This window comes from Squalius cephalus (assembly GCF_949319135.1).
Source record: "Squalius cephalus genome assembly, chromosome: 13".
Lineage (NCBI taxonomy): Eukaryota > Metazoa > Chordata > Actinopteri > Cypriniformes > Leuciscidae > Squalius > Squalius cephalus.
Genome location: NC_137134.1, coordinates 28,201,477 through 28,229,061, shown reverse-complemented (window position 1 = coordinate 28,229,061; position 27,585 = coordinate 28,201,477). Strand labels below are relative to the sequence as shown.

The 27,585-nt window shown below is 37.6% G+C and overlaps 1 protein-coding gene and 1 long non-coding RNA gene across 2 annotated transcripts; both read left to right on the top strand.

Moving 5' to 3' along the window:
• The first annotated feature begins 456 nt into the window (after positions 1-456).
• On the top strand, positions 457-3,273 carry LOC307169096 (uncharacterized protein). The gene is made up of 6 exons (XM_079889515.1): positions 457-559; positions 1,010-1,330; positions 1,537-1,824; positions 2,354-2,650; positions 2,743-2,886; positions 2,974-3,273. Exons 1-6 carry the CDS (start codon positions 517-519, stop codon positions 2,988-2,990), a joined length of 1,110 nt encoding a protein of 369 aa, XP_079745641.1. The 5' UTR covers positions 457-516; the 3' UTR covers positions 2,991-3,273.
• A 7,759-nt stretch (positions 3,274-11,032) lies between these two features.
• Positions 11,033-14,977, top strand: LOC307170350. The gene is made up of 3 exons (XR_013823355.1): positions 11,033-11,108; positions 11,210-11,328; positions 14,914-14,977. It is a non-coding gene; the product is annotated as an uncharacterized lncRNA (long non-coding RNA).
• The last annotated feature ends 12,608 nt before the right edge of the window (positions 14,978-27,585 follow it).

Here is a 27,585-nt window from a genome sequence, read left to right as displayed (position 1 = left end):
ATTTACCAAGATAAAGTCTGCAATCAAAAGCCTGAGATCTCAAACACGAACTCAAACCTAATCAGACACTGCAATGGGTTTCCTCTTTGTTTTATCTGTACAGAAATGTGGTCTTGATGTGTGTCGTCTGTGTGTCAACTAGTTTTTGAAGCGTTTGTCCATCATCTCTGCTGCTAATGTGAACCTTTTAATCTTCTACTCCACACAAAACATCTTTACACTGAAATAAAGTGCTGTCAAATAAGGGTCAGAGGTCAAATGGATTGACCCTCACAACACTCATGCAACAGTTCACTCAACTAATACAGGGCCAGAATTCATTTGAAAATATAAGATCAGCAACAGCTTTATTTTCATGATTTCCTTTGATAAAGGAAACTACGACGGAGGTTGAAACCTGTTGAGATAAGCTTCAACCAGATAAATATCAGTTCAGTCGTGTTTCCGATCAGTCGGTGTGTTATCAGACATTTTAAGGATCACTATCGTAGGGTTTTCAGTGAACCGGTGAAGAAAATGTTTCTCAACGTAGTTTTGTTCTGTTTGTGGCGTCTGGATGGTGAGTTTGAAATGATTTTTAAGGCTTCAGTTGCTTCTGTTGTAGTACTATGTATGTAATGCATTATTGGTGAGATTAGTCAGAGATGATTAACATTGACTGTTGTTCTCAAGTATAAGTTATTGATTTTTAAAGTTTTGATTCAGGTCTAAACTAATTTTTTACGGATATGTCAAATATGAAGCTAAAATACCCAACAGCATTTGTTTTAAGTGTGACATTACTCTTATCTAAGTAAGCGTGTCATTTTATTTAGTTTCTGGTCCATGTAAAATTATGTTTTAATTATTACACATTTAATTCAGCATGTTTTCTGTTTATACAACAACATTCTGCTGCAGAATGTTATTCACTTCAGATTGAAAGAATTAAAGTATTTTAGTGAAGCTTCATCAAACCGAAATCAAGTTATTTAAATCTTTAATCTGTGACTAACTCTCTGTTCTTCAGGTGTGTTTGGTGGTACATCATTGTCAAAAATGTCAAAGATGGAGGGAGATTCGGTCACTCTACACTTTGGTAGTTATGAAATGAAGGCTGGATATCAAATTCGGTGGTGGTTTGGGAAATATTTACTAGCTGAAATAAATGTAAATAATGACAGCATCACTGTATATGATGATGTTGCTGATGGGAGATTCAGAGACAGACTGAAGGTGGACGATCAAACTGGATCTCTGACCATCACAAACATCACAACTGAACATGGTGGAGATTATAGCGCAAATACCAACCAACCAATGAGCACAACTTTCATTCTCTCTATCAGCTGTGAGTTAAATATTTGTTTCACCTTTTTATTTTTTGATCACTCCATATAATATCCACACACCATTTTACATATTCTGTTGTTTTATGATATTATTCATTTTAAATTTCAAACTATTTACTTTCTCAAACAATCATAAAGTTATTTAAAAGTTAATCTGTGACAAACCCTGTTTCTGTTTATTCTCCATGTGTGTTTGGTGATGCAGATAAGGTGAAGTCAGTGTCAGTGTCGGAGGGAGATTCAGTCACTTTAAACCCTGGGCTTACTGAAATAGGCCTACGTGAAAATGACATAGTGTGGGAGTCTGAGACAGAAACACTAGCTTTCACTGATGGGAGATTCAGAGACAGACTGAAGCTGGACAATCAAACTGGATCTCTGACCATCACAAACATCACAACTGAACAGGCTGGAATCTATAAACTTCATATAACTAGAGCAAAATCATTTTTATCATCACCATCATCAAAAACATTCAATGTATCTGTGTATGGTGAGTAGAAATCATTTCCCAGACAGCAACATAGTGTCGGCCCAGATCCGGTATATGTTGAATCCACGTGTACCAGATGTGGGCCGGATCTGAGTTGTCCTTTCCTTCAAATATATTCTCATTTTATTAACCTTTTCACAAGTAAATTTTATTCACATTAGAATGTGAATAAAACATGTTGTCAAGCTGAAATTATTATTATTGCCGCTTCCATCAAGATCAGTGTATTTTACAAACTACCGTTTTTTTCTTGTAAAAACGGCTAAATGTTTTTTCTTGTACCTATGTGTATTTAAATGTCTGAAACCTAAAAGAAACATTATGTGGTTGAAAACACTGATATGACAAGTGCAGAGCGCATCGTTCTCTGGCTCAGCACCAGTCATATGTTTTCTTATTTTATAGTTTGAGATGACAGACCATATAAACACTCACTCAATTTAAGGACCATTCAGTCTGTGCCATCTAGAGTTTCATAACAGAACTTTGTATTTGTTCAGATTTCTCCTTATTCTCTCATGTTTTCCAGCTCGTCTTCCTGTTCCTGTCATATTTAGTCACACTTGTTCATCATCATCATCATCATCGTCGTCAAATTGTTCATTGTTGTGTTCATCAGTGTTGAATGTGCATGATGTGACTCTCTCCTGGTACAAAGGAATCAGTGTATTGTCCAGCATCAGTGTGTGTGATCTCAGCATCAGTCTCTCTCTACCTCTGGAGGTGGAATATCAGGATAAAAACACCTACAGCTGTGTGCTGAACAATCCTATCAGCAACCAGACCACACATCTGGACATCAACACACTCTGTCACACATGTGCAGGTACCACAGCACTGATGATCTTAGTTGAAGTCAGTGCTGATATTAGCGTTTATTGACTGATCTGATCTCAGTTTGATGTTTTTATTCCTCAGACTCTGTCCACTGTTGTGGTACTACTGAAGCTGTGATCCGATTGGTCCTCTCTGCTCTGGTGGGCGTGGCTACTGTCATTGTTCTGGTTTATGAGATCGGATCCAGAAGAGCTGAACAAGATCAAGCACATATTCACACATCAGGTGCCTAACTGATGATGTAATTTCTCACAAACTGTTTTTGCATAAATATTTGTTCGATTTATAGCTTTATATGTTCATCTTTTTCAGGAAGTATTGAAATCTAAAGCAACACGCTGAACATCAGATGTTCTTCAAATGTATTTCTTGTTTTTCTAGTGTTTTTGTCCTTATAAATGTAGTTTATTACTCAAGCTTGTGCTCTCCCTTTGCATTGTCAGTGTCTTGATATTTTTAAAAACAATTTGAAGGTCTTTATTGTTTATATTTCCCTCAGACATGTAAAACAAATGAATAGAGACACAGAGATCTCACTTTACTACTACCGCTCTCCATTTGTCATATGTATTTTTCTTGCCTTTATCAATAAAGTTTTCTCACTCTGAGGTTAAAGAGTTTCTCCATGTTTTATTACATTTATCATGTCGAGCCACGTCTCCTGGAGGAATACAAACGTTATACATATTTTAACAAGTTCAGCAGTGCGCTACAAAAAGCTTTACATTAATAAAACGTTATTTATTAATTTTTATGTTACTACTAAGCTTATTCTTCTCTAAAACAGTATTTTTTTTTTATTATATTTGTACCTCTGCAAGATTTTCTGGGGCAAACCATCATTTATACAGCTAAAACATTTTTTTTTATTAATGTACTGAAAAATGTACATTGATATAATGAGTTTTCCCATAAGGACTCTTTTAACACGAGGCACAACAGAAAACATATATCTAATCCAACACTCATGCAACATCTCACTCTTCTGCTCTTAGTTTTCATACAGGGCCAGAATTCATTTGAAAATGTCACAGGTCAGTCGTGTTTCAGATCAATCTGAGTGTTTTCTGACATTTTAAGCATTAGGCCTACTATCAAGGGGTTTTCAGTGAACCGATGAAGAAAATGTTTCTTAACTATACACTATTCTCAAGTGTAAATGATTAAACTGTGATTTTACTGTGAGATCAATTTTGAATTCAGGTCTAAACTCTGATTTTTATTTGGAACAAAAACTTAATATATAAATGCTATAAGAGTAAAGTAATGAAGTTATCAAACAGTCTGCGCTGCATTAATTATAAATTATATATAGACTAATCCTTATTAAAGTTACAAAAGTTCTTTAGTCAAGAGCAGTGAGTGTTTTTCTCTGTTCCCTTTGTTCTTTGTAAACTTTAACGACAGAGATAATTAGTGGCTAGTGTGTACTGTCCCTTTAAGGCCAGCCGCTGCTGACAGAGACGTGGATCTCACACGCGCCTCATTCTCTCACGAGTCACAACTCTTCACGTTCATCATAAGACTGCTCTTATGTTATGAAGATACTCGACAAAAAGACATTTTGGCATAATTGTGTGTTATTGTTCGTTCAAGCGCGAAAGAGAACTCTATTCTGGGCTGTCTTGTGCGCACGCACGATATCAGCGCGAGTCTTTCTGTGTGTCACAGTCAGGACATTCACAGGCATCAAGCTCTTTTTTGTCTTGTCACGCATGAATGGTTTAAAAACATTTGCATGAATAAGAGCGGGAATATGTAATACTAGTGTTGGGAATTATTTGGATTTTGAAAGATATTATGAACCTACAAATACACTTCCAGATACATATACACGCACACACTTACACAGAGGCCCGAAGCGCACAAGACGGAAAGGACGAAGAATGCCCCGATATGGGAAACCGGAAGCCTCCTTGACTGAGGCAATAGAAGGTTGATGTCACATGATTTAGTTCCTCTGGGAAAAAAACAAAACAAGAAATTGCATAGGAACAATGTAACCCAGTTCCGTATAAATATGACTGCTTTTTGACTTTTAGTGGTTGCATTTTTTATTTTGATGTCGTGTGCATCCCTGGGGAGAAATTAGCTCTCTTCCAGTTCAGTTTATTAAAGCTGCAGTCCGTAACTTTTTTGTGTTAAAAATTATCCAAAATAATAATAATAATAATAATAAAACATAACCAGCCAGTGTTCAAAACTATCTGCTTGCCTTAGCTCGATTCAAATCGTTTAGCTTTTAATAATGATTTTAATTCCAGTGGTACTGGTGGATTTCCGCGGGAAATTCAAGCATGTCTTTGCGTCATTACGACACATCTGTCCACATAAAGAAGGAGTCCCGGCTAATAGGCTATATTGCGTGTGGGGATGTTCGAGGTGTAGATTTATCATAGACAGTAAAAGAAATGGACACAGCGACCCCATTGGAACTCAATTGAGACAAGTGAAGCCCATTTTTAGCGATTTCTTAGCACTTCCTTTCCTGACGCGCAGACTCAAACCGAGCAAAGCGTTACACGGACCACGTGAGCAACCCGTCTGTCTTCTAGTAGCTGTGCCAAGAGAAATCTGAATCATTCCCTTCCGAATCTTGCAGAGACGGAGAGTGTGAGTAGGAATTGTCCATGAGCATGGAGCAGGATCAACTTTTGCTAGGTATTCTGATTAATTATATTGTCATTTTGCCTCTACGTCCCCCCGATTGCCAGCGAGCTTCTCCTCCTGTCCATACGGTAATCTCTCTAATGTGCGACAAAGAGTCGCTTGGTTATGACGCAATCGTTAGCCTACTTTTACAAAAACTGCTTCTACGGGGCCATAACATAAGCTACAAGGTAATGGAGCATTTTATACATTGTCGTGTTTCTTTAGAAATAAAAAATGGACAAATGGAGTCTTCAAACGCCTCAGATGTAAAGTTATTCGCTGTCAAAGTGACGCCAAAATGAATGGAAGTCAATGGGATTGCTAACGCAAGTGAAGTTCCGCTCAAGATGGCGGCACCCGGCCGACTTCAACTTCCGGTCGGTCGACTTCCTTCCCGCTTGAGATTTATAGCCTTTTCTCACAGCACTTATGGCGGATCCAGAATGTTTCAAATGACAATCACCAGTGACAACTGGAGATTCACCAGTTGTAAAACCCAAAAGACTTAGGACTTCGGAGTGGCTAGAGAAAAAAAGAGACTGCAAACGGGCTCATGCAAAAACAAGGATAAACATCGGCAGGGCTTTTGAAAGATGGCGTGAACTCCGTGTTTTAAAGGGGTTCAAAACGGACGCAGAGACGGCTTTTTATTTTTTTTGCTAGACAGGTAAGACAGTTCAATAGTTAAATTATGTAAGAGTAGCGCACTTGTTCGCTTAATTTACACAGTTACAGAGTTTCCTTTGTTGTGCCTTTCTTGTTTTGCTATTATGGTAATTTGAATTATTTTGTGCTAGCTATGAGAGGGAGCAATTCACCTCTACTCCAAGAAAATCAAACACGCCTCCTCCGTTGTCAAGTATTGGATCTGAATCAGATCGGTAAAGTGAACATTTTCCTGTCGTAAGATGTTTATATTATGTTATATTATAACACATTTATGCATAACAGGGATTCCGTTCATACACCGTTTATTTCATAGCACTATGAATGTTATTTGTTTGTACAAAATAACTTCTCTTCTATGATTTGCACGGTTTGATAAGATATGATAAGCGATCGTTGGATTTAATCAGCATGATTTACTGCAATGCTTTTTTCCCCTTAGTTGATCAGAATAAAAGTGGATGTTACTTACTTGTTCAGACGTCATTTTCCGAAAATTCTAATATTGGTCATACTTCCAAAAAATATAATCTGTGATTCTGAATGCCCGTATCCACACCGGCGTGGTGATTGACAGCCGCACACTCTCCTCAAAACATTGGATTCATCCGCGCTGTTTCATGCCGATGTACAACCCCAAATCAGAAAAAGTTGGGACACTGTACAAATTGTGAATAAAAACAGAATGCAATGATATGGAAGTTTCAAATTTCAATATTTTATTCAAAATACAACATAGATGACATATCAAATGTTTAAACTGAGAAAATGTATAATCTTAAGGGAAAAATAAGTTGTTTTAAATTTCATGGCATCTACACATCTCAAAAAAGTTGGGACAAGGCCATGTTTACCTCTGTGTGGCATCCCCTCTTCTTTTTATAACAGTCTGCAAACGTCTGGGGACTGAGGAGACAAGTTGCTCAAGTTTAGGAATAGGAATGTTGTCCCATTCTTGTCTAATACAGGCTTCTAGTTGCTCAACTGTCTTAAGTCTTCTTTGTTGCATCTTCCTCTTTATGATGCACCAAATGTTTTCTATGGGTGAAAGATCTGGACTGCAGGCTGGCCATTTCAGTACCCGGATCCTTCTTCTACGCAGCCATGATATTGTAATTCATGCAGTATATGGTCTGGCATTGTCATGTTGGAAAATGCTAGGTCTTCCCTGAAAGAGATGACATCTGGATGGGAGCATATGTTGTTCTAGAACTTGGATATACCTTTCAGCACTGATGGTGCCTTTCCAGATGTGTAAGCTGCCCATGCCACACGCACTCATGCAACCCCATACCATCAGAGATGCAGGCTTCTGAACTGAGCGCTGATAACAACTTGGGTTGTCCTTGTCCTCTTTAGTCTGGATGACATGGTGTCCCAGTTTTCCAAAAAGAACTGACCACAGAACAGTTTTCCACTTTGCCACAGTCCATTGTTAATGAGCCTGCGCTAGATATGGCTTCTTTTTTGACCTATAGAGTTTTAGCTGGCAACGGCGAACTATGGATTGTGTTCACCGACAATGTTTTCTGGAAGTATTCCTGAGCCCATGTTGTGATTTCCATTACAGTAGCATTCCTGTATGTGATGCAGTGCCGTCTAAGGGCCCGAAGATCACGGGCATCCAGTATGGTTTTCCGGCCTGGACCCTTACGCACAGAGATTGTTCCAGATTCTCTGAATCTTTGGATGATATTATGCACTGTAGATGATGATAACTTCAAACTCTTTGCAATTTTTCTCTGAGAAACTCCTTTCTGATATTGCTCCACTATTTTTCGCCACAGCATTGGGGGAATTGGTGATCCTCTGCCCATCTTGACTTCTGAGAGACACTGCCACTCTGAGAGGCTCTTTTTATACCCAATCATGTTGCCAATTGACCTAATAAGTTGCAAATTGGTCCTCCAGCTGTTCCTTATATGTACATTGAACTTTTCCGGCCTCTTATTGCTACCTGTCCCAACTTTTTTGGAATGTGTAGCTCTCATGAAATCCAAAATGAGCCAATATTTGGCATGACATTTCAAAATGTCTCACTTTCAACATTTGATATGTTATCTATATTCTATTGTGAATAAAATATAAGTTTATGAGATTTGTAAATTATTCCATTCCTTTTTTACTCACAATTTGTACAGTGTCCCAACTTTTTCTAATTTGGGGTTGTACAACCCACGTAAAGTTGATAATTCCGCAAATAACTGCAATTGCAGATTTCGAACAGAGATGGTGACAAAGAGGAAAAACTACGGACTGCAGCTTTAACTGAAATTCTTTTTGCTCTATTTGCTCTGCTGTATTATCTTAACTTGAATAGCTCGGATGAGGACAAGTTATTTTTTACATCTATTGCTTGAACTGCTTACAAGGTAAATAGCCTGTGTAATTTTCCACTTATACAGGACTGCCCTGTTGAGATTGGATAAGCTGAAGTATTATAAGCTGTAACCTTTTGATATTTTGCTACAAATATTAATCATTGTGTAACCAGTATGGTTATCTTTTGTTCCAATACATTTTTATTTTATAAAGACAAATACTGTTTAGTTTTACTTCAGCTTACAAAGACAGTTCTATAAGTAATAGAAAGAGCATTATAGTATATCTTGCAAGACCAAGGACATCGAAGGATCCAGGAAAGATTCTGCTGGAGGTTAAGCATGAATTTGATCAATAGGCCTAGTTGTCAATGATTGTTATTGTTTCACGAAGGTGTAGGGACACACCTAGATTTACTGGTATAGGCTAAACAAGCTAGTGAGGATTTAATCCTATTCTGACCTGACAGCAAAAGACCACCTACTTCGATACTAGAGGTTCTTCAGGAGATGAGATAAATACCAGATCTCACCATATGAAGGCTCATCCGGGATTATTATTATTAATTTAATAAGCAGAATCCTAGTAAACAATAACTATCAAAATCAATACCCCAGTACCATTCGAATGCTCACCACTGTCTCCAAAAGTGCATGGAAGAAGATAACTTGGGTAGTTACTTCCCTTCTAACCCTAAAGCTGTCTCAGGGACGCCTGAGAATAGTTTGATTTAGGATTAAGCATGCTAAAGGTAATCATTCTTGAGGACAGCGCTGAAGGGCCGCAGAGTACCTAAACAAACCCTCAAAACCCAGAGATGATAACCTTAAATACTCCATTACATGGACTATTTTAAATTGTTCCCAGGTAGGAGCAGATCGATGCACAGTCATGGATAAAATAACTAATATCACTCTCCTCCCACAAGATCAACTAAATAGGCTACTAAACGAAGCAGGAAGATTCGAAGAAAGAGAATTCCTAATCGTTGACAGTACTATATATATACATCCAATTCAGATGGATTAGGACCGCTGGTCAGGGGAGTTGCCGCAAAAAGACCAGGCGATAAGGTTACAGTAGAAATGGGTGACAACGATGTCACTGTGCCGCTTATTAGAGGAACTAACAGAGTGGTAGATAGAAACGGTATTCCATACCCAGACACTTCAGTCACGGCCGTATCACCCACGCCATCAGATCAGGCCGATCAGGGAGGAATATTTAATCGCACCCCACTACCTGGGAGCTATTCCCAAACAAAGCAATCTCATGGCTGGATTCAGTCCCTTAACTAGAGAGAGAGAATCATGGAAAATGAGAGAGACAGGGTTTAAACCGTACCAAGAAAGTTAAACGATAATAAACCCAGAGTGCAGATAAATAAAGAGCCTAATCATAGTTCAGGCTCAGAAGATACCGAAGATGAGGAAATACCTCGCAGAAGTAGGGTTAATACAAAAAAATCCAGAAGTCAGTCCAATGAACATAAATGCAGCTCGCATAAAAGAGAAAATAATACCCTGGGAGGTAGAACATTTCTAACCTACCCTGGTCATGTGTTTAGTCCACTGAATTCACATTCAGCAGCACTCAGGGGACCAGGGCAGAAAATAATGCAGCTTGTTTGTGGACTTACCGCTGATGAGATCCTGGATATGCCGGGAACCAGCAAAAAAGCAAAATATTACATGTTAGCAGAACAGCTAGATCAAATACAAAAAGCACTGTGTTATATTTTATTAGAAGACTATACAAAAGATAAATATGAACCAACGATCAGAGACGTGTGGAAACTATGGGAGGCCACGCATAGCAAGCCCACCCCCCCAGGGTAAAGTTCCAAGAAAACTGTAGAAAGCTGCTTCACCTAAAAGAAAAAAGGAAGCATCAACTTCCCCTTTTAGTGAGGAAGACCTAGCAAGGGAAGAGTATAGACAAGAAGTAGAAAGGGGAGGAGAACCTTCTGATTCTCCCTCCAGCTCAGACAGCTCAGACTCTAATAAAGAGGAAGAAAGCAGGCGCCCTAAAAAGCCCTTGTCAGTTAAACCACAAATAGATTTGTTCATCCTAGCTGATATATTCAGGCAGGGTAGGAGAAGGACGCAAACAGAATCTGAATCAGAAGAAGAAGAAGTAGTCTCTAAACCTAGGCGAGGTCCAGCTAGACAGGCTAAGGAAGACAGTATCACTGCCATCCAGCTCCTACAGAATATGAAATTCCAAGGGGCAAAAGATAACAATATGCTTAAGGCAAAAATGGTTGATGATCTGGGGAAAACCCTAGGTGCCTCAACTAGCCTGGTAGAACAAATGATAAAATATCAAACAGGAATATCCATGAGACTAGAAATCCTTAATGCACACCACTCCCAAGGGATAGGTATAAATAAGGAAGCTGAGTTCAGGAAAAAGATAGAAATAGTAAAAACCAGAGGCTTTTGGCCATACCTTTCAGAGAAAGCCACCCAAGGGTGGACAGATGGAAAAGTGTTAGCTAGACTAAAAAGGCTAGCCATAGAAACCGACTGGTCCTAAATGTCTAAATTCGCAGCCCTACACTGTTAGCAATTGATGTAATTTTTACAATAAATTTTACAACAACATGTTGTATTCATGTTTTTATAGTAAATGCAAATGCATGATGGGAAATTTATGGACAGTCCTGTAATTTTATTGTAACACTGTAGAAGCATTATTTTACAGCCGCCGCATAGCATTGTGGGATCGTTGCTGTTTGAATTTTGAAATTGCGCGGCCAACGGTACCAGAGAATTCAACATTTTTGAAAGAATAACACATCTCAGGTATGAAACGTTAACATGAAATCTATTTTATAAGTATATGGATATATTAATACCGTTGATATGAGTGAGTGCTGCTGATTGTTTCGTTTGACATATTTCAGTGACATTAGCTTCAGTGACGTTCGCCCCGAGTCGACTAAAAACAACCTGAACTGACCGCGGTGAAGTGGCGTCTTCTTTCTCAATCCATATGGAAAAGGAACCACATGCAGGTGTAAAGGTACGTGAGTCATTCCACGAAACCGGTACGATTTGAGTCCCTCTGAAGTTTTTAAGTGTATTTTACCTATTGGGTCACCAAAATCTATTCTTAAAAGCTTTTTGTATCAATTGAAATGTCTCCTTTAATAAAGTTTAAAAATAATGACATACATATTATCTTTATATTAGAAATTATCTTGTTTTTCAGTTGACACCACCTATTTTGTCATGTCCCTCATGGCCTTCTTTGAAAGTGTACTTGGAATATGAATAATATAATTAGAAAAAAGTCCATACATTTTGCCATTCCCATGAATATCTATCTGTGCTTTTTTGCTGGTAATGTTTTTTTTCTAAGTAAATTCATGATTATTTATTAAAATCACATAATTTAGTTCCGTCCCTCAGTAATCCCTCAACCCCGTTACACAAACCATTCTCCCCCATAAAACTAATGAACAGATCCTTATATGTGACATCAATAACATGAATTAACATCATAGAAGTCTTCTGAACAACACTGTGTGTAGACACAGGCAAGTTACCACCTTCTTATATAACTATAACTTATTTAGAATCTGATATTGTGGTCGTCAAGCTCAACGACTCAACCCCGTTACATCAAATAAAGATAGAATTCTATTACTTGTGAAAATTATCTTTGTTATTTCAAAAATATACATGATTTCTTAATACAATGAATGCCATGTACTCTCTTGTTGTTCACTACATGTAGAGCAGTGGCCATTTTCAAGCAAAAAATCACAACCCCATCACACTCAACCCCGTTACTTTTTTACCACGAAGCGCGCGCACATGCAAAAAAACACACAAAAACATGTTCGCACAGACACACAAACACATCAAAAAAGCACACAAGTAGTATGTTTTATTTTGATGACCTATTTAGTCAGTTTATAATGTTCTAATGTATTTAAAGTTATTGTTGTTTTTCCTGCAGTCGGGTTAATAAAACTGAGTTGCAATTGCAATTTATATATGTTGTTTTTCTTGGTTACATAATGAAATACAGTGCTCATAGAAAATCTTTCAGTGAATTTGAGAACAAAACAACGATGTATATGTTTAGCTGAATTTGTCTCTTCAACCCCGTTACCATCTTCAACCCTGTTAATCTTAGTCTCAACCCCGTCACACCTACATTTTTATTATTTTTTTTTAAGTTTATGAATAAGTAATTTAATGTTTGTTGAACTTAGTCAGAAATGTTCAGAGCAATCATAAGAATACTGATTTTAGTTAAAATTCTGAAGTTAAGCCACATCTTTGATCAAAAATGATGAGGTTGCTGTCACAAAAAGTGCCCATTTCAGGCTTTAGTATAGCATAAGTGTAAAATTATATGTAAATTTTACATTTACAATTACTGAATTAGTGTGAGGGACATATGATTAATAGAAAAATGTTGATTTCATTACAAATATATTTTATAATCATATTCAGAGAGCTCCCATAGTGTCCATAACGGGGTTGAAGACTAATAGTGCCCATAGCTTAAAATAATTACCAATAATAATAGGGATTTGATGCCTGAGGTGGGAAAATATGATTTTCTGGAAGTTAAACATGTAATTAATGTTGTGGGTTGTTCAGAAAAGTAATACATAAAAGTAAAAAATCCAAAAATGTGTTTGTCCAAATCGTACCGGTTTCGTGGAATGACTCACGTACGAGATATTCACAATTTTTCGTTTGGTATATTTCAGTGACATTATCTAGAGTAACGTTAGATAGATCCCTATAACGTTAGCTCAATTCGCCCCGACTCGACTCGCTCACTCCCGGTAACGTTATACGTTACACAACATGAACTGACCCCGCTGAAGTGGCGGCGTCTTACTCAATCCATAACGAAAAAGGTAAGTTACCACATCAGGTACAAGACACTAGATATTCACAATGGAAAACAAACATGGTGAGTAGAATCGAGTCGAGCTGAGCTTGTAATGGAAAACCACCACAATGACGATCGCTCAAATAACGTTATCCCAGACTGTAAACATAAGCATTAGTTAACGTTAGCCCGGTAAGCTATTAGCTCAGGTTATTATTATTATTGATTACACGTGCTACCGGACAGGCTGTTGTAAGTTATTATGACTTCTGTTTTGCTGTCTTTAAATCGTAGTTTGCACACTAACAGTTAGCATAAACGTAGCTTGTAGATTTTACAGTCACTGAATACTTACAGAATTAATTGAAGGTATTTTCATTTAATTCTGTAAGTTAGCTATAACTGTGATGATAAAAGCTGAATATAGCATCTGGTATGTTCAGATGTTATAACTTTGTGCTTGGCCAACCAAGGTGAAAGAGCAGTCATGTAACGTTAAGCTGTCTTTATATAAAATAAACTGACCAGCATCGTCTTAAACCAACCAGCATCGTCATAAAATATTTTTTACGGAGCCTGGGTTCTGTTGAAAGGCTTTCACGGCTCTCTTTGTCTTCAGAGAAGGCAGCAAATTATTAGTAGTATTAAAATCAAGTTAACCATTTTGTTTGTCTCAAATTATATGTGGCTGCTTGGCAGACTGTATGGAATATTACAATAATAATAGATTTGTAATTGGTATTTGTTGTGTAATTGGTAATACTTTTGGTAATATTTACATTTTTTATTCCCTAGTAGGGTGACCACCTGCTAATAAGCCCAAGGGGGGACAAGGGGTATGTTTCTGAGGGACAATGTGGGACACTGTCTGGCGCGGCGGTGCCCCACTGGCAGACTCACTGATAGTGGTTTACCCATTTCTAGCACATACCACCTTGCATAGTATTAATAATGCCCTATTCTCCTAAACGTGTAATTTTTGATGTATGCTCATGAATAGGCCAACCAATGTGTATTTTTTTTCTAAATAAAGACTCATAATATTTTGAACATTCAATGAATTGACAGATGTACTTCCACTTAAGATTTACTATTTAATTTTATTTATTTAAAAATAAATTTTAATAAATTAATAAATTATAATATAAATTTATAGGATTAACAGGAATTGTAGTTGCTCAACACCACAGGAACAGTTAAAAAAAAGTATTTAAAAAAAATACGATTGACCTCGTATTCCCCTCCCTCCATGTCCGATTGAGAAGGACGTTTTGCAAAGGTCACAAAAAGCCCTCTCGGTATCCCCCTCAACACCTTTCAGCCACAAATATTCATTTCCCCATTCTTGTTTCTTGTACTCACACCTTCTCTTTTTAATTGATGATGGCGTTGGCTCTCAGACAGTCTCTTTCTCGAATTTTTCGAATTGGAAAGCGCGCATCTGAAAGTTCCTTCCTTCCAAGTGTGTCTGGTATGCGCGTGCGTGCGCTGTCATGACAACAACGAAAAAGTTGACAACAACCTAGTCAGCAGTTCAACTGAGGGGTTTGTGTGGCAACAATAGCGTGCTGAAATGTCAAGTAATGTTCGTTTGTCTGCTTGGGGCTCGAGTATATAGAGCGACCAACTTTTTTTTGAGCAAGCATAGATTATGCGTGACACGGTCTCAATTTGCGTGACGCGTGAATTGGGCTTCAAACGCTGTGCGCGCACGCGCTACGCGGGACGGGTGGTCACCCTATTCCCTAGCCCTCTGCCACAGCTGCTGACATCCAGAGAGAGACTCTACCCAGCACAGCTTGCTTAATTGTACAAGGTATATTCTTCCCTTATTTTGTTAAAAGGGTATTCACTTTTAAATGAATATTACCCCATGATTTACTTACCTTCAAGCCATTCTAGGTGTATATGACTTTCTTCTTTCAGACAAATACAATCTGAGTTATAAAAAAAAAAAAAAAAAAAAAAAAACTGACACTTCCTAGCTTTATAATGGCAGTGGATCAGTTTGAAGATCAAAAAAGTCACTTGCATCTATCCATCATAAAAGTGCTCCATGCGGCTCTGAGGGGTTAAAGGATAATTCCGGTACTTAGCACTTTGAGTCTCTTTTCTGGTTTGTTTTGGTGTCCTTAAAACAACCCTTAACGTTCGTTTTCAAAACTGTGCAACTCACCGAGTGGTTAGTGGTGTTCGTTGATGATTAAAAACAAATATATCGGCGCAATGTATGATTTCAATCCGTCTGATTTGCTATAGTGGAACTATTTTTTCAGATACCTCACAACCGCGTATAAACTTCCGCTCGATATTTGAGTCTGAAGCGCAGTAATATTAATGAGCAATGAGTCCTCCAACAGAAATATGTATTTCGCTACGCTACTTGTTTTGGAACATCAACGGACATCACTAATCACTCGGTGAATTGCACAGTTTTGAAAACGAACGTTAAGGGTTGTTTTAAGGACATGTTCACTGCAGCAATTGTATAAAAAATGGGAGCATACGAGTTTCTTAATTTGTGATTTGTAGAATAGGATTTGTGAAACCGCAATGAAGAATTTGAGTAGGTGTAACTGTTGTGTTGTGTTTGTGGGAGAGAAAAAAAAGTCTACAAGTTTGCAACTCTTAAACCATTTCTCTCTTTGACTTCAAATTTACTGATACACATGTGTGGCTTTTCTCTACAACTACAAACCACACTGTCACAGGCGTTCAGTTGATTTGAATCAAATATACCTCCATATGCAATGACTTGATATATGAAGGGATCTTAAAGGGATAGTTCGCCCAAAAATGATATTTAACCCATGATTTACTCACCCTCAAGCCGTTCGAGATGCATATGTCAATCTTTTTTCAGACGAACACATTTTCAGTTATTTTAGAAAATGTCTTAGATCTTTCAGTGTTTATAGTGTGAAGTCATGCGGTTTTGTCGTAAAAATATACATATTTAAAACTTTATAAGTGAAAATAACTGGCTTCCGGTAGCGGTCGACGCGCGTTCACGGAGATGGATGCTGGCGTATGACGTAGGACATAGCATAGGAAGCGTCGTGACGTAGAACAAACGTAGAGTTTTGTTTTGCTCTGCTCTCTGGCTGCGCTGTCACATTCGTTCTACGTCACAACGCTTCCTATGCTATGTCCTACGTCATACGCCAGCATCCATCTCCATGAACGCGCGTCGACCGCTACCGGAAGCCAGTTATTTTCACTTATAAAGTTTTAAATATGTATATTTTTACGACAAAACCGCACGGATTACCCTCAGAAGGCCTTCGTTTATCCCCCTGGAGCCGGATGGATTACTTTTGTGAAGGATGCATGCACATTTTGGGACTTGAACGAAGTGGACCCCATAACTTCACACTATAAACACTGAAAGATCTAAGACATTTTCTAAAATAATTGAAAATGTGTTCGTCTGAAAAAAGATTGACATATGCATCTCGAACGGCTTGAGAGTGAGTAAATCATGGGTTAAATATCATTTTTGGGCGAACTATCCCTTTAATCAATGTTTATAACTTTTCTGTAATTGACATTTTTTGTTAGAGTTAGGGATGTCATTAAGTCACCCCGGCCCACTTAATACAAAAACATATTACTTCGCATTTTGAGTGATCAGATTTTACACATTGCTTTGCAGGTATAAGAAAAAACTCAAATTATGCTATCCAATTTAGTGAGAAAGGGATCACTCAATCTCTCACAGGCACACACTCAGGGGTTAAAGTATTCCGGCGTGACACAGTTGTGAAGAAATTTTCATCAGGATAGAAATTCGGAAAAGGTTTATCATTTTTGAGTTCCCCAAAACCTATGGCAGCTCTTACTTAAAAAAAAATAAACGTGTTTCCAATCAGAAGCAGAGTAGGGTGGGACTTGTGTTTGCTAGCTATAACAACGAGATGAAAGTTTTCTCTGTGTTGCAGATGCGTGATGTGCGAGTGCGTGGAAAAATAGAACCAATTCCTATTTTAAAGTACACGTGCGCCGGGTCTGCGCTGTCCGTGTTCCTGGTGTAGCCAGAATCGCTGACATCAGTTGAATCTACGAGTGCGTAGAATTCAGCGTAATACGCGCGTGTAGATGCCCGGTGTAGCTCGGGTGTTAGAATCACGGTTTAGAGATCTTTCTATTTGTAAACAATGCTCATGAATTTCGACCTGAAAATAGACCTACCCCTCCGCATCTAATAGTCTGCTCGTTTGGGAAATGGTTGAGATAATTATGAAAGTAAATTGAATGAAAATAATCATTTAAAAATATAAAGGCTTATATAAAATAGGAAATCAGATTTTACCGATGCAAAGCTTTTAAAGGGAGATGCATCACGGTTTCAGCCCAATTTCTATTCGATGCACTCCACTCCAACCGGTGCACTCGCATCGCAGACCCTTGCATCAATCGTGCCAAGCCACAGACATATACACACAGACACACACATACTCATATAGCCTACAATGACACTCAGTCTCACACACACAAGCACTCATTCATTCATAAAGATCCCTTAATGTTTCATGTCATGGTTATGACCATGTCATATCAGTCTTAAATGTTACCTGATAAGTGTGTTTTTCCCCCTGTTTTCAGAGCCTTTTGCGGCATAAATCCCCAGACGGGCAGCAAGGCAGAGAAAAAACGAGGGCTGAACGCACCAGTTTGCACACTTTTGAGGAAACTGCTGGATTTTGAATTGGTGGGCAGGGGACATTAGAGGATATTAGTATGTTTGACAACTCATGTTTAACCAGTTTGGTACAGTAATTGTTTGTTTGTGCATTGTGCACTCTGTTTTCTCATCAGTTTTAAGAGAAAATAAAAATATTTAAAAAAAATACTAAGTGTTTTGTTTTTCTTTGCAGAAGTCTGAAAGAGGACATTTATCCAAGTTACAACATTTAATTGTAATATTTACAATATTCTGTCCTGTGAAATTACAGGAAATCCCTAAAATTACAGGAAATTCCTGGCTACTAAGTTGCCGTAAATATAAAATTTAATATTTATTATAATATTCTATCCTGTAAAATTACAGGAAATTCTATTAAGTACAGTACCTTGTTGTAGTTATTTTACAATAACAGTCCTGTATACTGTTTACAGTAAATTTACGGCAACTATTAGCCAGGAATTTCCTGTAAAATTACAAGAAATTTCTAACAGTGTATATAACCCCTTTTCCACCAAGGCAGTGCTGGTGCCGGTTCGGAGCCGGTGCCTACTCGCGAACCAGTTCCTTTTTAGTCTTCTTAGCTGGCCTAACCTGAGGTTTGAACTTTTGATATAAAGTTTTAGGATATTCACTCCTAGCTGTCCTACCCTCATTTCTATCCTTTGATTTACTTTTAGATTTCTGATAGACAGTTTTTCGTTTGATTCTATCCCCCTCTAATTGGTTTATCTTTGTTTTGGCCTGAGCTTTATCTGGTCCTAATTCGTCTCACAGTTTCCCTGTCATATACCCCTTTTCCACCAAAAAAGAACTGGTTCGGAACTGGTGCTGGTTCAAAGTTGATTCAACTTGCGAACCTTCTCAGAACCTGTTTGTTTTTCCACTGATTAGAGAGCCCAGCGAACAACGTCGTTATATCACTGTGTACGTTGCCATAGGCTACGTCTTAGCTTTCCTAGAAACGCTTGCGCCAAATTCAAGCATAACAATTACAATGGCGGACTACATCGTCTTTCTGCAAATGTTTCTCCTGGCTTTGCGATCCTATATTGGGGTTAGAAGAAGACGTTTAGAACAGATTTGTGCTGATCGCCTGGATTACTATAGATGGAGGTTACATTCGAGAAGAAGTTCGACAATAACCCCGCCCCCAGCCCCCGACGTAAGCATGACGTGGTAATAGAACGGTTCTAGTCCAGCAAAGAGTTTGTGCCACTTTGGAACCAATTTTCCTGGCCGAGAACCGGTTCTTTGGCTGTCGAAACACAAAGAACTACATATATATAGAACCTAAAAAATGGGCAAAACTGACTGAAGAGCAGAAACAAGCCTACAAGAATAAACGAAACAAAAAAGCAGAACTGAAAACAGAATAGACTATCCAAGTAAAAAGCGACAAAACTTCTAGAGAAAACAAGAAATAGGGAAGTATAACCCCAGGAAAGTGACTATTGCCTCTGACATAGTACAGGAAGACGAAGAGTAAGATTTATATGTCCAATATAAGGGAATAAAATTTATGTTAGATAACGTCGCAAATGTAACTAGTGTAACGGAAGTCTATAACGGACCTAAAACTGGAAGGTAAATATCGTGTTTATGGTTTCAGTAATGAAATGAAACCAGTGACCAGAGATAGATATATCTGGGAAGGAATAGGTTGCATAATAGATAGCTCCAATTTAATGTCTTTAAAAGATGTGACCTTAATTGGAGAAATGGTTGAAAAAGATCATAGTAGTAAAATCAGATGGATGACAACAGTAGACCTGAAAAGAACCTACTAGTGCACAGGAAGCTGAGGTTACAGCAGTGGAAAAGGCGATGTTGCACATGAAAAATAATAACCATATAGACTGTGTGTTGGTGACTGATAGCGAATGGGTATCTGGGTATTGTAGAAAACCTGGACAGATGGGAACAGAATAATTTCTATAACGCTAAAAGTAATCCATTGGTGCAAGCTGAATTATGGAGAAGCATAAGTGAGAATAATAAGATTGTGAAACTGAATATTGCATCAGAGTATTGCATCAGTCAAGCCACACTGTTCAGAAAACAACTGCAGCCATTGACCAATTGACCAATACATTCGGATACGTGCGGTTATCAAGAAAAGCGAGAGGAACTTGCTGCAGGAACTGCATGACAAACAGAATCACCCTTCAACAACGTATGTTGCGAAATACTGTCAGCAGATGGGCCTGCATGTTCAGAATCTAAAAACGAAATATCAGGCCATTAAACTAATTGCCCTGAATGTAGAAAGGTGATGTTAAAGGGGTAGTTCAGGATTTTGGACATCGGACCTCATTTCCAAGTTAGCCTGGGTGTTATTTATCAGTGGAGACAGTTTTCAACATTTTCAGTCCTTCCAGTTGCATAGTTCGCCGGTGCTAGGCAAGCGTGAGTCAACGGCATCTGCTAGCCTGCCATTAAAAAACAGTTTTACCCACTCCACAGTACACCAAAAGCAAATAAATTATAATGCCAGACTATCGATGTAAATGTCTGTTTGAATTTGGCTCAGAAAAGGAAAGTGAACTGTGGCCGTTCAAAGTATATTTAACGACCACATCTGATTACCTTGGGATAGGAAAATCGATAGAAAGAGTCAAAGTGACCAGATCAATTCCTAAACCTAACTCACTGAGCAGAGTGACCAACTGGTTCATATTATTTGTGCTACAAAGGGGCCAGCTCTTTACAGAAATAAGGTTGTTAATAATAAAATGAGGTTAAGATGGAATATCCTTAAAGGATATAACCAGACGCATGTTAAGCTAAGGGGCTTGGTCTATAATCTTTCTGACCACTAACCTGACGTCTAGTCTACATGTGTATAGAATATGGAATAGTCCAATTCTGCAAATATCACGAGTAGATGAATGGGATTGTTTGACAAAACAGGTTGTCCCTGTAGTCAAGAACTCATGGCTGAGAAAAAATAGTTTAGAGAATATAATATATAATTATGAATATAGATGTTAGGATAAATAACAAGGGATGTAGGTCTGCTCCAGTAGGCGCAAAATACAGAATAAGCCAAAATAGATGGAATAATGAGGATAACCAAAATCCGGTCCAAAATGTTTTTTGGCTTAAAGGTTTGAACCTGTATGCATTCATTTTAGGGATATTTAAAAATAAACCTAAACCAGCCTATGTAGAATTAAACTGGGTGACATGTGAAAACCTGGTCATGCCAATTGCACTGTGTGAAAGTCACAAAAAGTGCCCGTTTTTGACAAAAAATACATTTTTAGGGACTAAACCTGAGAACCAGTTTTGGTACGATGTAGACAAACATTGTAGGGCTGATTATGACCAAACAACCACAAGGGTGTGTTATTTGAATAGCAGGAATTTGAAAACCATGGCATTAATATAATTAGGTTGTGGCACGATTGGATGGGATATCCAGACCCTAATCATGACATGGTAAAAGCTGAGAGTAAGCGCTCAACATGGTCATTTAACGCCACCTTGTGCAAGAATGGTGTAGGGGGAATGGTCCACATTTTATGATGGATATATTATCAGGGGCTCAATGGTGTTTTAAGCCCCCAATGGCTCCTTAGAGGCAGCTAACCCTACCCTCAACCTTAAACCTACCCATCCCCTCACTGCCTGGAAGGCGCCATTGGGGGCTTAAAACACCAAACACCTTATCAGGGACCCCCAAGCTCCCAAAAAATGGGGTGAAAGATTTTTCTAAAGTCATGCCATACAGGGTTAGTATGTCATAATTTTGTTGTTGTTGTTGTTTGTGGTGACGAAAATTCTGGCGGCTATTTGCATGCAGGGGTAGGCAGTAGCTGAGCGATTAAAAATGTAGAGCTAAATTTGCCTCATTTTAAATTAACGCTAAAAACAGTGGAAAATTAACGTCTGTGAAATGTATCTCACGTATGTGATTTTCCCTTTATATCTTCCAAAGTGGAATTTTGGCGCGATTTTTATCACAAACAGAAGTAACAGAAAGTTTCTCATACCGTGTAGTCTACGCGAAAAGTTAAATGACCTTACCTGTCTTGTTGACGTTATTATTGTTTATTAATTGTGTTAATGATAATGGTGTTCAGGGGCCCGTTCTTCGTACGTTGCTTATTACATCCGAGATCAAATGACACATCCAAGATGATATCATCGTGCGAATCATGATCTGGCTAACTCGGTTCTTCGAACTCACCTGTTGTTTATGATTAGTATCGCTGGATTGAGTTATCTGAGATAATTGCGCGTTCATGCGCTGGTTAAAAGGGGATATGTATCGATAGTAGAAACATTGATCAGCAACGCTGCTATTGGCTGCTCAGCGTGGCCAAAGAGCGCGCTCAGTTTTTCTCCTCAGCAGAGCAAGAACTAATAGTCGAAGTTTATTCTGAATTTTAATGTTTAATCAAAACGCCAGGGAACACCTCAAAGTCTGCAAAAGCCAGGAGAGAGGGCTGGCAAAAAGTAGCAGACAATTTAAATCCGTTAGAAGTGGCCATGTTAGATGTTTTTATCACTTATTAGCCTATATTTTTGTATTTTAATAATTGCATAATTACTTTGTGCATTGTAATGTCAGTCACCATACTAGAACATGGGAACAAATAAAAGTGAAGTACAAAAATATTCTACTAATGGTCATTTTTAGTTATATTATAGTCTCTTTTATAAAAGGCACTGTTAAATAAATGGTGTTCTGTTTATAAAAGCAACCAAGAAAAAGGCTGAGAAAAAAATAGAAAATATCTTAGCCTACACTGTAAAATAATTTTTGCTGCATTAAATTAAGGCTGTAGTCATTTCAACTGTTATATCTTGAGTCATGATGAATTGCTTTGACTTGTGAAAGTGAAAACTGATAAACTTATGTTAATGTACACATATTTTGCCATGAGTTATTGATCACATTTTTCCCCAGTGTAGTTCATTGTAATGACATTGTGTTTTCCTCTTTTGTGCACTTTTACATAATACACACTTGTATCTGTTCCCAAGAAAGTGGTGGCTGAAATATGTGCAGTAAGTGGACATTTTCTAACTTTCCAAAAGAAAAGAAAGTAAGACTTTGTAATGTCCATTTGTTTCCATTGCACTGGCCAGTGAATAAACCCTCTCAGATAACTGTCATATGGAGGAACTAGCCTACCTGCAAGTGCATAAATAACTTTACTTAATTTATACTTGTATGTTTATGGCTGCAATATAAGTTGCAGGATTCCACATCTCCAGAAAGGCCTACAGAAGAGTCTGCACAGACAGAGGAGACATAGGCCTACAGGTTGGCAGTGTATAGCCAACTTTTCCTTTTTATTTGTTGCATGAGGCATGTGTCTAATATCTCTTGTTGCAGGCACTTGACCACTGGCTTTTCTTTACAAAGAACAATTGAAATAAAACTCAAGGAACTAAGCATATTAGTCTTTTATTAAACATTTAATGAAAAGTGTTTTTTTTTTTTTTTTTGGCAATGTTGTGTAATATGGCACATGCAACAATGTCCCAGGCCCTGTCAGGTGTGCAACCCTCAGACTTTTCAGACACTGAAATCTTCCCTTTAGTTAGCCAAAGTTCATTTCATTGTGTGCCCTTGTCCTGGCTAGAGCTGCATTGTAACTGGTTTGGGTCAGGGAATGGGGTCATAAAACACCTGTCTGCAGGAACATGTCATAATCACTTAAAATGCAGTTCTGTTAGGATCAGCATAAGTGTATGTAATACAGTGAGCTTGATATTTAATTGTGGAACTTTTCTTACCACTTGCAAATAATGTGCATAAATGTGAATCTCTGAAAATGCTTAAGTCATGCACAGATCCTGGCCATTTTGCTTTCACATTTGTGATATGGAAGATTTTAGTCAACTGCCTTTTTTTAATTTAATATTACTAATCTGGAATATTAAGAATCACAATAGTAACTGGGCTGCACATTTACATTGTGAATCCCCTTTCTGTTCACATAATCCCCTTCATTGAGGCCTTGATGGCAGTCTATGGTTTAGCCTATAGTCTATAGTACCAATCACGTTAGTGAAGCCTGAGTGACATATCTGTAATCGGCATGGTCATGATTGTATGATCTTCATAAAAAATTATGATAACCTAAAAAAAATTATAATAAAAAACTGCTTTACAACATTGGGTCTTAAGTGGCTTGGAAATAAAAAATAAAAAAAATAAACCTGTTTTTTTAAACATAAAAGCGACAAAAAACGACAATCTCACGAATCACGAGAAAAAAAAAATATATATTATATATATATATATATATATATATATATATATATATATATATATATATATATATATATATATATATATATATATACATAGGCGCCGATACCGTGGATGCTCCGGGGCTCGAGCACCCACGGAAAATACCGAGCACCCACGTGTGCCAGTAGGCTACATTCATTTAAAATTAAACATTGCAGTTGGTGCTATGTGAAGCGTCTGTCACACTGTGATTGGTTATGTCGCTGTCAGTCGCCTGCTCCATATCCTTTCCACCAATCACAGCGTTTCTCGGATGAAAACGCCTCTTTAGTGACCCCGCTCTGTACGCAGAGACACGTTCCTCCTGAAGAATTAACCACAATGGTGAGTCAACAAATCAAATTTATACTGTGTGGACTTGTGTGACAGAGTCCTGCACTGGTTCGGGTACCCGACGGGTGACCCGCAAATTTTACTCAAACGGGTGCAGGTCGGGTCGGACACGGGGGAAACACGGGTCTAAACACGGGTTTAAAACAATCACGTGCAAACGTAAAAATATATGCAAATTTTTAGGAACACATGTACAAAAATATGCCTGTATTTCAAGTTAATAAAGTAATTTAAAATCCACATCAGTTTATTTGAGCCTTGAGCCCACGCCCTCCCAGGAGTCTCTATACCTACTTTCACTTTTAAAAAGTCATCATAACCGCGCGCGCGATCTGCTTGCAGTCGAGATGGATGCTGAGGAGTTGAAGAAAATAATAGCTAGTGAAAACTGAAGAAAACAATGTTGTGAAAGGCTTAGCTGATCGCGGTTACGTGTCAGTTAAACTTTTCATCTCCAATCCTGTCTGTATTTGTGAGAAGTGGCGCTGTCCTGAGTTGAAAGATAGCCTACTTTACGGCTTTATTATCAAGTATATAGGTGTGTGTAGTGTTCGTGTCGGCAGCTGTCCATTTCCTAAGGTTCTGAAATGCAAACATTTTTTTTTTTTTTTTTAAAGGGCGTGCTCCCATGAGCACCCACGGAGGAAAACATAAATCGGCGCCTATGTATATATATATATATATATATATACACTGTAAAAAAAAAAAGTTGGGTCAACTTAAAAAAATAAGGCAACTTATCGCAAGCTCTTTTTTGAGTAAACTCCACAAACAGGGACTGAAGTCCACGCAACTAAAAAGATTACGTTAAAATCATAAGTTACTTCAACATAAATAGTCATGTTTAGCTAATGAATAACAGAACAAAGTATTTTTAGTTGGCTGAACACAAATGGGCCTATTATCTTATAGGTCTATATTGATTTATTATATATTATTTAAATAGTTTAATTAAATAAGAGACAGACCATAACACGAGTCAGATAACTTTTTTTATTTAAACAGTTTGTGTCTGATGCACAACAATGACATTATCGTAGCAAGTCTTGAATTTGTTAACTCAATGCATGGTACTTACCAATGCATGTTAAAGAACATTAGCCTGAAGGTTCAGTTCACCCAAAAATGAAAAGTCAGTCATCATCAATCCATATTCAGTGCATTCATGAGTCCGAACAAGCATATACTGCTGGTAGATCTGTAATGTCCTCAAGAACAATGGCCTGTTCCAGTATTAGTTGGTCGGAGTTGGTAGTGATGTAACAGCGGCATCTTCAGCCACAGTAAGGATTCCGATCTCTACATCTTTGATGCCGTGGTCTAAAGGATCAGTATCCTGGGAGAATAATTCATGAGATAAGGGTATTAATTGAAGTGTACATTTAAAAATAATAACAACAACAACATTATTGTTATTTATGTTGTTGTGTAAATAACCTGAATACATGTAAAACATAAATAGATTAAAAAATGACCAAGAAATGAAAATGAAAATGGTAATTTACCAGACGCATCCTGGGTAAACTTGTAGAGTTTTCATGCTGGAAAAGTGGCAATCCCTCAAGATCTTTTTTCTGACGTGTGTTAATGTCACTCACCTAAAAAGAAAGGAAAAAAATATATATTATTTTAATCTGCAGATGCACTATGACCTTAACTCTTAATAATTTAACATAGGGATCTGCTTTGGGAGTTAAATGTATACAGCACACCCAAAATGATAATTCTGTCATATTTTACTCTTCCTCATGTAATTCCATATCCATATGACTTGGTCCATAACAAAGATTTTTTTTAAAGAATGTACAGATTGCTCTTTTACATACAGTGGAATCAAAAAAGTAAAATCATAAAATTTGTCAATAAATCATGTACAGTTTCCCAATTGACAACTGCATGAAAAACAGACTGATGTCATAATTAAGTTTATGATATTGATAACTGATATTATAAAGTTATTTACTTACTATTTTCCTCTCTATATGTGTTCATTCAAAGTAGACTCTCATGGTCGACGTTACAGATACACGAAAAGTCCATGGAGATCTGTAAAAAACAAGTCAGTTGGAATCACCACAAAGTTTTACTACTATAAGTATTCCTAAAATGTTCTAAAGAAATAATAATTAATAATAATCTTTAGAAATAATAATTAAAATAATAATAATATTAACAGTTGCTATTAAATGGTTTACCTCATCCTTTAGAAAAAGTGCAGGTGGCAGGCCATCTCTCTCTGAACTCCTCAACTAGTGTAAATACATAATGAGTAAACATCTCATTTGATATGACAAAACATACAGTTGATTATAAAAATGATAAATACCAGACATGTTCAAGTCCCTAAAGGCCAAGTCAAGTCTTAGTTTGTACCTTTTTTTAACAATATTTCTTTCAGCTAACCTAGTAATTGTAATTAACAGTGTTTTAAACTTTCAAAACGGATTTCTACTTCAAAAATGTCTAACATAGCACATCAATTATTACTTAAAAAAATAATGAATTACTTTAAAATAAAAATTTTATTCACAATAAAAAAATATTATTTTTAAAATACATAACATTATGCCATTCTGAATGCAGGGAGAGTCACCACGAGAGAAAAAAAAAACAAAAAAAAAAAAAAACAACTAAACGTGCTGTGTATTTTGAGCTATTTGAGCTGCCGTAGTTTGCTGTAGTTCTAGGCAGTGATGGGTAATGTAGTCTTCCAGAGAGCGCCGGTGGTAACAGTAAACAACACAAAGAGCAATATTCCCGTCAGTGTGTCGTTAATACATACCTGTGACTCTTTGGAAACGCTGGATTGAATAGGCAGGATAACATCAGCACTGGCCTCTTCCAGTATTAGTTGGTCAGAGTTGGTAGTGATGTAACAGCGGCCTATAACAGTGATGGTGAATTACATCAGGCCATCAGTTTGGGAAGAGCACAAAACATCATATATGACAAATAACATACAGTCGATTATAAAAATGATTAATACATACCAGTGATTCTGCAGAAACGCTGAATTGAAGGCAGCACTTTGCTACCGACTTCTCATCCGTCTATGCTTCTCACCAGCTGCAGACAGAGACCTAACCGCCGAGTCTCACACTGCGCATGCGTTCAGGGTTCAAACTGCGCA

Coding starts and splice junctions, on each gene's coding strand:
- LOC307169096 (XM_079889515.1), top strand. CDS start 517: ATGTTTCTCAACGTAGTTTTGTTCTGTTTGTGGCGTCTGGATG. Junction 1,825..2,353: donor ATTCAATGTATCTGTGTATG/GTGAGTAGAAAT, acceptor CATGTTTTCCAG/CTCGTCTTCCTGTTCCTGTC. Junction 2,651..2,742: donor ACTCTGTCACACATGTGCAG/GTACCACAGCAC, acceptor TTTATTCCTCAG/ACTCTGTCCACTGTTGTGGT.